Consider the following 15075-nt stretch of genomic DNA (forward strand, 5'->3'; position numbering starts at 1 on the left):
TACGATTCACCACAACAACCAGGGCTGCATTTTACATGCGTATTTATAACATTACTTTTGTAAGAGTTTGAAAATCATGAAAAGCGAAAATGTTTAGATTCAAAAGGAATCTACTACTAATTAAACTTGCTCTTGAGCGAACTTATTAGTTTCGGTACCCTTCATCAAAAAATAAGGATTACGGAAGGCAACACAAAATACCCAACTATTAAGTAAAAAAATATTGCACTCGTGTTTAAAGATCATTATAATCAAATGTGGCAGTAGCTCATACTGTATCTACATAAAAAGTGTTTATATGAAAACTTACGAGAGGCGGATGGAGTTTGACGAGGAGAGGTACTGCCAGCGGTCGCCGGGCGCCTTCTCCCCGCACAGCTCGAGCGGCGGCCCCGGCGACTCGTACCACAGCCGCAGCACCGCTGCCGGGCATCCGCGCTCTGTCATTAACCAAGAAATACATCACTACAATTAACTACACTATTTTGAAAATTGACATTTACCTCCTTTCAGCGCACCTCCACTATCATAAAATCGTCAGTGTCCGAGTACGTAATATCGCATTTTCACGCTATTTAGCCATATGGGCGCTTGTAAATCTAGTTGAGAACTTTTAAATAGCCAACTCAGTGCTTCTTTGGGAGTAACAGAAACCTTGCTCAGCATCAATACAAACGCAATGTAAAATAAAAGAATGGCAACTAGAAAGACAATGCAGAATAAAAATAATCTAGAGCTGGCACTATAGGCCAGAGTATGCGGAGTGTTATAAACTTACCGGTAAGATGTCCCTCCACAGCGAAGTGGTCAAAATTGAGCAGCAACCGCTTGCCGGGGCGCGCGGTGACGAACCAGTTGCAGACGCGCGACGCCGTGCCGCGCGCGGGCGGCTCGTACGGCAGCGGGAACCGCGGCGACGTGATCGCGCCCCACTCTGCGCCGGACACGTTGCCGCCGCAATCGCCGAATATTGATTTCGCTGGCTGAAACAGAATTCATGTGTGTTCCTTACAATATATTATAATACATATAATCTGTGATAATACACGATTCATGTTTGAAAACGTAAGATTTTTATTTAATTATATATCTCTCGGCTCAATTGTTAGTATATCATCTTCCCAGCGTTGTCCCGGCATTTGGCCACGGGTCGTGAGAGCCTGCGGTCCGCTTGGCAACTAATTCCGAGAACTGACGTAGGCACTAGGTAGTTTTTACGAAAGCGACTGCCATCTGATTTTCCAACCCAGAGGGTAAACTAGGCCTTATTGGGATTAATCCGGTTTCCTCACGATGTTTTCTTTCACTAAAAAGCGACTGGTATATATCAAATTATATTTTGTACATAAATTTAGAAAAACTCATTAGTACGAGCCGGGGTTTGAACCTGCGACCTCCGAATTGCAAGTCGCACGCTCTTACCGCTAGGCCACCAACGCTTCTCACTGCTTCAGTACTTCTCCATTCAGGTAAGCAGGTAAGGTCAACTATATGCAAACACCCCTGTGAATGCGAGGAAAGACAACGAGCAAAAATTCTCTGGCCATAAAGTTAGGAGTTAGCGCCCTTACCTCAAAAACATATCTTGCTTTAAACCCGGAAGCGACGTTCTCCGCGTCGGTGTGCAGCGCCAGCCGCAGGCCGAGCGCGCCGCGCGGCGAGCGCAGCGGGCCCGGCGTGGCCACGCCGCACCAGCGGCCCAGCGACACGCGCGAGCCCTCGCGCCCCGTCCACCACGCCTCCACCCAGTCCTCCGTGCATGTTGCGCCACTTTTCAACATAACAATACACTTTAATACTCATGTTTTCATAGCCAATCGTTTGTTTTTACCCATCACGGAACAATGCTATTCCGGAAATTTGAGAGGAGTGCACGAAGCCGAAGTCAACACATAGATGCCCTTCTGACAGTTTTATGAGATGTAAGAAGTACACCGAGCGGATACTAACCTTGTCCGTATCATAGAACGCAGACAGAGACAGCACCCGCTAGGGTGTAAGGACTATTGAAAGTCGATGCAATCTAAAATGAGCTAAGTGAGGGTGAAAGCAATAGACTAAACTGGGTTATAGCAATTATTATTAAACTCAGTGGGGTAAGGTGAGAGACCTTTGCAAAATAAACTTCCTTTCAGTAGCAACGAATCAACAATTAAATATTTGACACAGTTGCTGTTGAATGACGGCCAGTGTATTAGCTGTAAAAGTTTTGATTTTTTTAAATATTTTCATAATTATATTAACATTATCATGAAACATTAAAAAAGAAAAGATGTTTCACTGATACCTGAAAAATTCTAGCGATTTGCGCGCTAAAATTTGAATGTCCTATCTACCCACCATCATGAAGTATTCTGAGAGTGATCTTTCAGTGGTGGAGGGAGAGGTAGTGCAGAGTTAGGTTTGTCGTCCCTCTCGACCTATGTTAAAAACATTAGCACATACCCGTATAGACCAGCCGTGGCATTCCAGGCGTCGGCCCTCATCTTGAAGTGGTCGAAGACGACGGTGACCTGCTCGTTGGGCGTGGCGTCGAGCGTGTAGGTGCAGTTCATGCGCGAGGGATAGTTGGAGGGGTAGCGCGGGGAGTTGAACTCGCCGCGCTTGCGAGCCTCCGAGCGATACGTGAAAGCGCACTCGCCGGTAGGCGCCGCCGTGCCCGGCACGCGGTATTCTGTAAAATGAAAAATATTTTTAATAATTTTCATTTTAATAATGTCTTATATTTTTCCACTACAAAGACGTGTCATATTGCATATATAATATATACAAATAGTTTAAATGTTAAATATATAAATATCATGTTTTAGTATTTTTTTTTGTTTATTAACACAAAAAACTTATACATACATTCTCAAATTAATTCCAGCGAACAAAGCCTCCTAGGGCTTAACTGCCGCTGTAATTAGTTTTAGTTATAAGTATATTGCCATATACCCTAACAGGATTCATGTGAACACTAGCTGTAAAATGCTCTTTGTAAGACCATAAATGACACATGATTATAAATGCAATAAATGAATTATGAATTAAGACGGTGGCTGGTTAAATCATTCATCGCCCATGTCTACTAACACTACGACATTGCAGTCAAAGTGGGCACCTGATGACCACATCGAGTAATGTGGGCGATTCGGATGACCCTGAACGCACTCACTGCCAGGGCGTTTTCCGCGCTACGCTTGTAGGCAATAAGCATATTTTTTTCGATTTTGAGTGAAAGGCACAAACAGAGAACCCTAGAAGCTGGCTGACGGTCTTTACACCACGATACAACCGGGTGACGATTTTTTTAGATAAAATATCATCTAAACTATCATCTGACAAAGTATCAGCCGGGAGGCGATGACTGACGATTTATGCTCCTGGCCCGCGGTCTATTATGGTTTGTATGAGATGAACGAAGTGATGAATGCGTATGGCGGAAAATTAGACGTTGTGCTGGTGTCAGAGCGTATCCGTAATGTTAGTGTCTCTGAAATTGCGGGCGGTGGATTGGTACCTAATCGGGATGCATATCACCCGCCATTGGAGATATTAGTCCCTTTAAGTGTAGTTACGCTGCGACCGACTTCGGAGCGTATTAATGCTAGTAATTTGGACTCCCGGCAAGACTGGGATTTTAAAAAAGGAAACTATGAATCGTTGTATGAATTAGTGTCTGCAGAAAGTTGGCAAGAAGTTCTTCAGGCTAAAGATGTTGATACTGCAGTAGAGGTCTTTTATGGGATAATTTATAGTTTTTTTGACATATGTATACCTAGAAAGGTTCGCGCAAACAAGACTGGTAGACGCTACCCAGTATGGTACACAGCTGACCTGATTGCTGACATAGCGCGGAAAGCCAGTGTACACCGGTCCTGGAAGGCTACCAATAATTTAGATACATATAACGAGTTTGCCCAGCTTAGGAAAGATATTAAACATAGAATTGCCTCGGCGTATGATAGCTACGTGGACCAAGTTCAGAGTAAGGTGAAACGTGACCCTCGCTCGTTCTGGCGGCATGTTAATACTCTTAAGTCCAGGGGTGGATTTGCTAATGAAGTCATGTTCGAGGGGCAACGATTTACTGGTGTTGAAGCAGCTGAAGCTTTCTCTAAGTTTTTTTCTAGCGTATTTTTGTCTGATTACCCTCGACTTGATGTAAACTCGCCTCAAAACTGTAGCCAGACCGGCTCAGCGCAATGTATTAATATTAGAAACATATCTATTCAGGAGGTGATTGCTGGTATAAAGAGGCTGAAAGCTAGTAGTTCAATTGGACCTGACAATATTCCAGCGTATATAGTCAAAGGATGCTTAGACCAGCTAAAAGTTCCTATCCATTTTATGTATAATTTAGCACTCTCGACTGGAACATATCCGAAGCTGTGGAAGACAACAAGGGTTACGCCTATCCCGAAGACTAGTGACATTGCCAGTGTTGACAATTATAGACCTATAGCTGTACTGTCAACATTGGCGAAGTTGTTTGAGTCTATCGTCCATAAAATATTAGCAGTTCAGTTAAAACCCTTTTTGTCCAACTCCCAGCACGGTTTCAGAGCAAATCGCTCTGTTAACACCAACCTCTTAATATTGACAGAAACTATCTCTGAGTATCTCGACAGGGGTAATCAGGTGGATGTCGTGTATTTCGATTTTAAGAAGGCTTTCGATCGCGTAGACAGTGACGTGTTGATGAGCAAGCTGAATGCTTTAGGCTTCTCGCCAAAGTTATTGGTTTTTTTCGCCAGTTATCTACGCGATCGACAGCAGTACGTTCAACATGGGTGTTTTATTTCAGCTCCGTACCATACCAGATCCGGCGTAAGTCAGGGTTCGATACTGGGTCCCTTCTTATTTGGGATAATGATTAACGACTTGGAATCGGTCGTCAAGTATGCAAAATGTTTACTATATGCCGACGACCTGAAACTTATTTATGATGTTAAGAGTAGCGTAGACTGTGCCTCCTTACAAGACGATATTGCTTCGGTGGTCAACTGGAGTACTGCAAACAAGCTTCTTTTTAACACAGCGAAGTGTTGTGTATGTACATACAGTCGTTCCTCTACCCCTCTTCTTGCTCAGTACACACTGGGGACCGAAACTATTGATAGAGTTTTCTCTGTCAAAGATCTTGGAGTGGTTTTTGATGAGCGCCTCACTTTTCATGAGCATATGCAGACACTCGCCAAAGATTGTTTTCGAAAACTAGGGTTCGTGATCCGCAATGTCAAGGATTTTCGTGACACTGGGGCTATTGCGATGGTTTTCAACGCCTTAGTGAGGAGCAAGCTTGAGGCCTCATCTATTATATGGAATCCGTACGAGTCTTCATACGCCTTACTTCTAGAGAGAATCCAAAAGGCCTTTTTGAGATTTCTGTACAAAAAAAGGTATGGGTACTTCCCATTCTTGTACCCAACAAAATTTTTATTAGGCTGCCTTGGATATAATTCTCTAGAGGTGAGGCGCAACAACATCTTGCTGACTACAGCTTGTCGCATATTGCGCGGTGACTCGGACTGCCCGGAACTGGTAGATCGAGTCTTGAGGTTGTACGCCCCGGATATTCCTCGAGTCTTCTTGAGGCCGCGAACGCGTCCACTGTTGGCCGTACCGGCGGCGCGCACAGTATCGCGCAGGAACTCGCCACTCCTCCGCGCGTTATCGCTGCTCAATGCACTCTTGACATCAGCACCAGAGTGTGACTTGTTTGCGGGGAGATGGGCGAATGTGTGCCAGGAGTGTCTGAGGTTCTGTGAGATGATGGATGATAGGCTTTCCAGCACTTGCATGTGATTATTAATGAATATCTGTTTTTTATTTTATATATGTTTTGGTTTTGTATTGTCTAATTATTCGGTGTATTGGCATATGCTGTAATGCCGTGTAAATATTTGAAAAAAAAAAAAAAAAAATTATGGAAGTCTGCAGATACGACAAAAATCAAAATGAAATGTCAATTCCAACAGGAAATACTTCTTTAACCCTTTGACTGCGCCTTTTCATCAGTTGGTATAGTTTGTTTAGTTTTCACAGAGGTATTTCCTCGTTGGATATATGGATATTACGATCATTTTATGATTATTATAGGTACCGTATCTATAGTTAGATACGGTACCTATAATAATAGTATATTATAGTTTAGTAAAATAGGTACTGAATTAGATCAGCTCTATGGTACCTATATTGCATTGTCACCCGACTTAGATTTATGTATGCAAATTTTCAGCTCAATCGGAAATCGGGAAGTGGGTCAAATTTAGCTTCCAATATTTGAACATACATATAATACTAACAGGGCAAGTTAAATAAAAGCTTGTAATAAAATAAAAAAAGAGAAGGCTACGTTTACAAACCAGTCTCAAATGTGTATTTGGCCTTGAAGCCCCTGCCCTGCAGCTCGCCCGAGCTGAAGACGAGCACGAGGCGCGGGCCGTCGGACGTGAGCAGCGGCGGGTAGGGCGGCTCCAGCGAGCTCTCGCCGCACAGCTCCGCGTCGTGCTTGTCGTACGAGTCCGTGGCCTCCTGCCCGCGCAGGTACACCTTCAGGTACCCGTCCGAACACGCGCTACTGCACACATGAACATCGAAACATCAGCGAGCGTTCTAATGACCATAGACGGAAGACTTTACGGCCTAACTGGAAAGTTACGCCGTTAAGTACAATGCTGGTTAATGAATTTCAGGATCACAACAGTAAGTACTCGCATAGATATGTTTTTATATATATCACTCTGTCGTTGCATTCAGTGGTCAACGGAATTAAGGTAGGTACATACTATTGAAATCTATGTGAAGTTGTAATGTGAACTCAAAACATGATGTAGGAAAAATTTTGTATGAAATTGGAAAGAAGCTTAAATGGAGAAAGAAATATACATTTAACAAATAATATACATTTCAATTTTCGTCGTATCCGTTTGATATTTGGTTTCTATGTATGAACTAAAAACTTACTCTGGTTTAGGCTTGTCCGATTTTGGTATAGAAAAGTTTTGAAACTCCAGTCGCACTCTTTCCAAATTTTGTGAATCTTGCATACCATATATAAAATATCTGCAAAGAAAATATTTTGATTTGGTATTCATCTGTTAAATTCGTGCACATTTGTCTCATTGTTAGATTGTTCCACTTACCTACAAACAACTTTTTGTATATAGGGGAATGGATAATTTGGATGGTACACGAATCCGGAAGATTCCTTTTTACTGAGGATCTTCTGGTCGCACTCGGAGCCCCTAATGTGCTCAGCGTCGTGTTTACTTATAAAATCTGTAAACAAATACATAATCACAATACCTACCAGCGATAAAGTTGCTTCTTATAAACATTTCGCAATAAAAAAGTAACATGCGCCAAATCGTACATCGACTTCAGACAACGGTCCAATAACTTATGTAATGTGTAATCGAATTATTGAACGAGCGATTAAAGCGAAGCAATGTTCTTACATTCAGACTGGATACATTATGTCAGCAAGGGGCACATGTCCGTGCATTTCAACTGTTTTTTTTAGTTTTCATCAAGACATTCGAGACGAACTACTAAGTAATTCATACCGAAGATTCTAACAGTTGACAGAACAGAGATAATTGATTGTATAATAGATTAATAGAGAGGTAAAGTCTAAGAAAAAAAGCGGCCAAGTGCGAGTCGGACTCGCCCATGAAGGGTTCCGTACCATTTATGATGTATTAAAAAAAACTACTTACTAGATCTCGTTCAAACCAATTTCCGGTGGAAGTTTGCATGGTAATGTATATCATATATATTTTTTAGATTTTTCATTCTGTTATTTTAGAAGTTACAGGGGGACACTCACTTTTTCACTTTGGAAGTGTCTCTCGCGCAAACTATTCAGTTTAGAAAAAAATTATATTAGAAACCTAAATATCATTTTTGAAGACCTATCCCTATGGATATCTATATACCCCACACGTATGGATTTGACGAATTTATTTTTTTTTTTTTTTATGACGTATTAAAAAAAGCTACTTACTACATCTCGTTCAAACCAATTTTCGGTGGAAGTTTGCATGGTAATGTATATCATATATATATTTTTTATTTTTCATTCTGTTATTTTAGAAGTTCCGGGGGGGGGGGGGGGGGGGGGACACATTTTACCACTTTGGAAGTGTCTCTCGCGCAAACTATTCAGTTTAGAAAAAAAATATATTAGAAACCTCAATATCATTTTTAAAGACCTATCCCTAGATACCCCACACGTATGGGTTTGATGAAAATAAGATTTTTTGAGTTTCAGTTCTAAGTATGGGGAACCCCCAAAATTTATTGTTTTTTTTTCTATTTTTGTGTAAACATCTTAATGCGGTTCATAGAATACATCTACTTACCAAGTTTGAACAGTATAGCTCTTATAGTTTCGGAAAAAAGTGGCTGTGACATAATCGGACAGACAGACGGACATGACGAATCTATAAGGGTTCCGTTTGGCTACGGAACCCTAAAAACGTGCCCCTTAGATTGACATCCAAAACAGATGGCGCTGTACTGCGCCATATGTCTTGCGGTCACTAATTGTCAAACGTCAACTTTTGACAAACAGAGTTACCGCAAAATGTATGGAGCTGTACAGTGCCATCTCGTTTACCAGTTAAATTGGAAGCACGAAATTATCTTCGAATTTACACATCTTACTCAATCAATGACTGGACAGAATAAGTTGTTAGGCAAACAAAGGTTCGAATTACTTTTATGGACAAACAAACGCTACGTGATGAACTGATGAGTTACACAGACGTTGGATTAGATTACAATTACAGCGAGAAACTAACGCGGTTATTACACTGATGATGCGGTGTGTGAACGTGATATACCCTACGTATACCTATAGCGATGTTCTGCTCGCACATCGGAGATACCGTACAGATCAGCATCCAATGTTTACAATGACCATGTAAAATGATAAAAATACTGACCTAACTTAACAAAACTCTCAGAGAACTCGAAAATTCCCTTGAAGCCGCGGTTCTGCGTATTGGCGGAGCGCGGCAGCGAATAGAAGGTGACCAGCAGGCGCTCGTCGCTGGAGTAGAGCACGAGATTGCGCTGCTGGCCGCAGTACGTGCCGACCACCGCCGACGTGTTGTCCGGCCCGTCGTACACGCGCACCCAGTCGAATGGACAACTGCAGTTAATTTGATAAATACACGAAATACGAGTAGTAAACCAGTAGTAAAGTGTTTGGTTGAATGACAGAGACAAGTAAGTGTAAATGAAGAATGTATTCCAAATCATTGTTGCAGTCACAGTAGCGAGGTCTCAGATCTACATAAATATACAGGTCATACTGAAAGTATGCAAAATTTTGTTTTAAAACCGACTTTCTTTACTCTTTCTGACAATGCGTACAATTTTCTTTACGATGGGGTCAACCTGAAATCCTACACGGTCCATAATTATTTCCTAACGTATTTTTCGTATGAAAATCTGGGCCCTCAGTGGTCTTGTATGTAATGACGGTTTGAGGTTTGTTTCCTGACTTATTGTGTACATTTTTTTACTTGACTCAGATGGATTTGGATATCTATCTGAATACGATTTGACTTTTGTTGATCATACAACTGCGTTTTTATTTAGGTTAGAGCGTCGCTGTTGAAATACGTCCATCTCGATTATCCCCCGTAAGATTAATACGAAAGCGACTACTAAAATTATAAAACCTACTACAAGCAATCGCACAAGAAGTAGACTTCAATTTAAGATAATACTCGAAGTATAACTTTGTTGTTGAATGAGGGCACATAGAAAGTCGTATAAAATCCTATCCCGAAAATTTTCTCCCAAATTGTGCCCCAAAAATATATATAGTTATATTTTCAAACAATAAATGTTTTCTTTCACTACTTGATCTCTAAGTGTATTTACCTCATGTATTTTAGTTATATGGCGTTAGTTATTGCAACCCTCTATTTTTAACCAAAAGAAGAAAAGTTTATTTAATAAGGCTGAGCATTGCAAGTTTTACTATCTGCAATTGCAACATTCTGCTGAGTTTTCTCCCCATAGTAACCATAGTGCACTTCTTGTCTCCATGTTTTATGTAAGTACGTACGTCTTATGTTCTGTAGGTAATGTGTGCTTTATCTGAATAAACTGTTTTGTTTCGTTCTTATATATTCGGATGTGACTATTTTATTAGTTTAAGCAATAGTAGAGATCTACGTATATAGTTTAAGCAAGAGTAAGATTAATACAGAGTAGGAAACAAAGCAATGCGATGTTCTCAGGGCAAACGCATTTTAATCAGAGTAGCAATAGTCCGTTCAATCTGATATTTATTTGTTGCGAGCTTTTGCTAAAATCACTGTGGGCATTATCACTTCAAATCATAGTATATTTTTAAAGTTTGAATGCCGCTCCAGGTAAAATCGATTGTCAATTTAACAAATTGGTGTATCAATCCATTATCATAATTTGAGAGTCACTATTTGCGTATGTAGAGGACACGCTATTATTGATAGCTATGTCACCACTCGACATTCTAACATACTGTAACAGTGTATTTTCGCAAGTAGGAATTATGTCGGCTAAATTTTCCGGCCATTTTGTGATAGATACATATTTAAGATTGTTCGTTTCCGATAACTGATAAGATTTGATGATAGGTATCAGAAAAGCGTCGGGTCGGGTATTCATTGAGTTTTAAGTAAGGACGTATACTCACTGAGGTCCGCCGAAGAACAGGTCGAAGTCGCGAAACTCGAGCCGGATGCGCTGCCCCGGCTGCCCCACGAAGTGGTAGTTGCAGTTGAGCTCCTTGGGATACACGCCGGGGTACGTGGGGGACAGCAGCAGCCCCGTCTTGCGCTTGCTCGCGTCGATAATGAACGAGCACATCGTGTTCGGAACCGGCGTGCCGATCTCGAACTCGGCTGGAGAAGACAAAAGTGCATTGGTTCGTATGGGCGATTACGAGTATGGAGTATGGTATTAAAGAGAAAAGCCTAAAATAAGATAAATTCGTGCTGCGAATTTGACAGCGAAAAGTAGATGGCGCTGTACATTATGCGATAACTCTGGTTACCAAAAATTGACGTTTGACTTCAGCTGTCTCCTACCTACTCCATCTTTGTTATATGTCGAATTGGGGGCACCATTTCATCATAGACTTAGACATCTTATACAATTCATGAATCTTGTAGAGAAACTTCATAGAATCAGATATCTTATACAATTAATGAATCTTGTAGAGAAACTTCATAGAATCAGATATCTTATACAATTAATGAATCTTGTAGAAAAAACTTCATAGACTTAGACATCTTATACAATTAATGAAACTTCATAGACTGAGATATCTTATACAATTAATGAATCTTGTAGATAAATTTCATAGAATCAGATATCTTATACAAGTAATGAATCTTGTAGAGAAACTTCATAGACTTAGACATCTAATACAATTAATGCATCTTGTAGAGAAACTTCATAGAATCAGATATCGTATACAATTATTGAATCTTGTAGAGAAACTTCATAGACTTAGACATCTTTTACAATTAATGAACCTTGTAGTGAAACTTCATAGACTTAGACATCTTTTACAATTAATGCAACTTGTAGAGAAAGTTGGAAAAAAAGTTATTTTTTAAACAAGGCATAATATAAAACACTTTCCATACTAATATTATAAATTCGAAAGTAACTGTGTCTGTCTGTCTGTTGCTTCACGCTATAACCGATGAACCGATTGAGATGAAATTTGGCATGGAGATAGTTTCAAGCCCGGAGAAGGACATCCGGTAGTTTATCAATCATCAGTCCACGCAGGCATTTGCCAATTAACAGTGACAAGTGGACAGGATGTTTAGGGTCTGTTTCACAATGTCCAAGTAAAGTCCTGAATAAGGTACTTTCCACACATATCTGACGAATAAAGTCATCGTTGGCGTTTCACAATCTTCAAATAAGCTTAACTAGTAGATAAAGTGATGAGTTTTTCAGGATCTCGCAGTTCATTTATTTGTAAATAAGCTTTCCAATATTTTACTCAGACTTTGTGAAACATACACTTAATGTTTTAATGGGCACGAGCGTCGATTTTCGCTGAGTACCTACTATATAAACTCGCTTAAGCTCGTTACCTGAAACTGACCAGCTACCTACGTACTTACGGCTAAGCCGTCCACGAGATATACATATGATATGGATATGCGCCGCGATGTACACAATATAAAATATTTTTCAAAATACCGGAAATATGTCATATGCACTTAATTATTTACTTTTGGTATGCACTTAGTAATTTACATTTCTCATACAGACGGCCCGCGATCAGCCGCTGTCGAATTCAACAGCAGCCTAAAGCAATTTTCTGCCAGCGCGAACTACGCGCTACGCTTGTAGTCGATAACATGATTTTTTCGCTTTATAGGTAGCAAAAAGCGCCTAACAGAGAACCCGCCTAGCGAATACTGGCGGTGTAGTAGTAAGTGTACGTATGTGTTCAGACCAGAAGATTATACTCACAGGCGTTGATGAACTGGTAGGAGCCGGTGAAGAGCGAGGGCGGCGTGTAGGGCTTGTCGGTGTAGAAGGAGAGCGCCACGGCGCGGTGCAGCGACACGCGGCGGCGCGGCGGGATGGGCCCGCAGTAGCGCCCGCCGAACGCCGAGTTCACCAGCTCGCCCGCCTCCAGTGACGCCATCTCCGAGTATATGTCCATGTACTCGTGCATGCATCTACGTTTAATAAACGGCTTCTTTATATTTTTTATGGGAAATACACAACTACAAACAAAGAATACACTGTTTTTCCAAAAGTTCAGTATTCTTTGATTTTTTTGTTTTATTGTTAAGAGGTTCTGCCCCCTCTTAACAATAAATCCAGGAAATTAGAAGGGGACTAAAGACATAGCGCAATATATTACTCTGAAAATATACTTCTGTTTATTATAATTTAGTAAAATTTTGCTTATCAGATCCCTCGGTAAAATTACTAGGTATTTTATACTAAAATCGTACTATGTCTGCTATGGTATTGATGGTATGTAGGGTATCTTCCTTGAAATTATAGTATAGTGACCGTATAAAATTTTTCATAGTATGTACCCTTGATTAAAACGTCTAAAAATTCTAAATTAAAATTAAACCGGCGCGAGCTACGCGCTACGTTCGTAGCCGACTACATGCATTTTCCGCTTGGTAACGAAATTCAGCTACGAAAAAAGAACTCGCATAGCGGGCCGCTGGCAGTGAACGTAACATATGGAACATTTAAAATGATGCGACCGAAACATTTGCCAAATTAATAAAAATAATTGCCACGGCAAAAATGTCCTTATTTGCAGTTGAGCAGAGATCTAATCTTCCGGTGGCGGGATGCATAGAGATTTTGAATTTACTACCTGTGAGCTATATCTACCCTTGACTTAAGGATTGACCGGTTTCTACCAGAGGCCTCGAGTCCGATCCACATATTTTAGGAATAGTGTTAAATAAACGAGTATCTCAGCCAGGGCCGCGCTGTTTGACCCAGTTCCCATCCGAGACGGAAAACATGTTTGCGTCGTCTTTATTTCCGCTAAGGGTTACCTACGGCGTATTAATAACTCTGAAATTTTTCCTCGATCAGGAATGGTGAAATATTCATACCACCGATACCGATGTACCCGGCCCCGAATAAAACAATAATGATAAAGGAAGTGCGCTTCCTATCATTTATACTTATGTTTAAGTATCATAAAGTCACTGCTATCTGGGACAGCTGGTAGTTAATGAAATCGACGACTTTAGAGATGCTTATAATGCTCTATATAAAGCAGAATTTTTACATGGTCAATGGACCTAAAACATCTAAATATAAGTGAATAAAAATAAAAATGAACGGTACTTACGCTGGTAGCTCTCCCACCGCGGCACCACTGAAATCATAAAAAAATTGTATTTAGGTATAAATAGTAGGTATACGTAGTACTAATTAAGTTATATCTGATATTGATATAACATAAATCACATAAAAGATACGAGTTTAGGTGTCAGGACTCCTGTCAGGAGGGGCAAACCAAGGCAGCGGTGGCGTAATTTTATCGCCAAAAATTTAAACGCCTGTAGGTTAGCGGAAAATTACGTCCAGGATAGAGCGAAGTGGAAGGAGAAATGTAGGAAAGCGGACCCCGTCACAGTACGGGACAAACGCTAGTAGGATGATTTATATGACATGCTGCGAAGTTATAAACGGAAGGCTACTCATTCGGAAGGTTTGTATGTTTGCATGGGATCCTAGCATTACTACCTAGTGCACCTTTGACGTGTTAAAATCAGTCGAGGAAAATTATTTTAGATATAAGTAATTATATCATGTAGTACAGTATCATTTGATATTTACCAGTCGCTTTTCGGTGAAGGAAAACATCGTGAGGAAACCGGACTAATCCCAACAAGGCCTAGTTTTACCCTCTGGGTTGGAAGGTCAGATGGCAGTCGCTTTCGTAAAAATTAGTGCCTACGCCAAATCTTGGGATTAGTTGTCAAGCGGACCCCAGGCTCCCATGAGCCGTGGCAATGTGCCGGGACAACGCTAGGAAGAAGAAGAAGATATCATGTAGTACAGTGGTGTGGCAGCATGGTTCCATTTTTATCACTTGTGACCATGCCCGTCACTTTCGCGCTTACATACTTGTTAGAACGTGACAGCCATGGTGACAAATTATAAAGAGCCGACCATCGTAGCCCTACACGTTGGTACATAATACATGGTCTTCACTGAAACGCATGTGGAATTTGAAGCATACCTAACTGCACCAATATCGCACAAAATGATAGTAGATATGTTAAGCTGCCGAGCCAACCATTTTAAATAGTAAATTCTTAGAGAGCTTATTATATGAACATTTTTTGTATAATATACGATGTAAAACTAAATGAATAACTGAAACTGCATTTCGTTGAAGCTTTGCATTTCTGAGAGCGTAATTAAAACGTCTGTACCTAAAGCCTAATCATATTAGGCGTCGTAGACCACACACCAGGGTGCTTAGCCAACGTACCAATCGTTAACGCTCCGTGGCGTAGCGTAGGTAGTCATCTCTCCCTATCACTCTTCCATATTAGTGCG

The 15075-nt window shown here is 40.8% G+C and overlaps 1 protein-coding gene across 6 annotated transcripts in view; it reads right to left on the reverse strand.

Moving 5' to 3' along the window:
• LOC133516310 (dorsal-ventral patterning tolloid-like protein 1) overlaps window positions 1-15075 on the reverse strand; it is a 134532-nt gene that overhangs the window by 3009 nt on the left and 116448 nt on the right. For all 6 annotated transcript variants that reach the window (XM_061849179.1, XM_061849178.1, XM_061849181.1 and 3 more), the window contains 11 exons: window positions 13856-13882; window positions 12490-12701; window positions 10685-10892; window positions 8937-9145; window positions 7131-7266; window positions 6952-7050; window positions 6351-6565; window positions 2446-2674; window positions 1572-1770; window positions 779-983; window positions 311-440 (listed from right to left, as the gene is read on the reverse strand). In XM_061849179.1, coding sequence (XP_061705163.1) covers window positions 311-440; window positions 779-983; window positions 1572-1770; window positions 2446-2674; window positions 6351-6565; window positions 6952-7050; window positions 7131-7266; window positions 8937-9145; window positions 10685-10892; window positions 12490-12701; window positions 13856-13882 — 1869 coding nt within the window. The remainder of the gene's footprint in view (window positions 1-310; window positions 441-778; window positions 984-1571; window positions 1771-2445; window positions 2675-6350; window positions 6566-6951; window positions 7051-7130; window positions 7267-8936; window positions 9146-10684; window positions 10893-12489; window positions 12702-13855; window positions 13883-15075) is intronic.

The sequence above is a fragment of the Cydia pomonella genome, chromosome 3 (genome assembly GCF_033807575.1).
Source record: "Cydia pomonella isolate Wapato2018A chromosome 3, ilCydPomo1, whole genome shotgun sequence".
In the NCBI taxonomy this organism is placed as follows: Eukaryota; Metazoa; Arthropoda; class Insecta; order Lepidoptera; family Tortricidae; genus Cydia; species Cydia pomonella.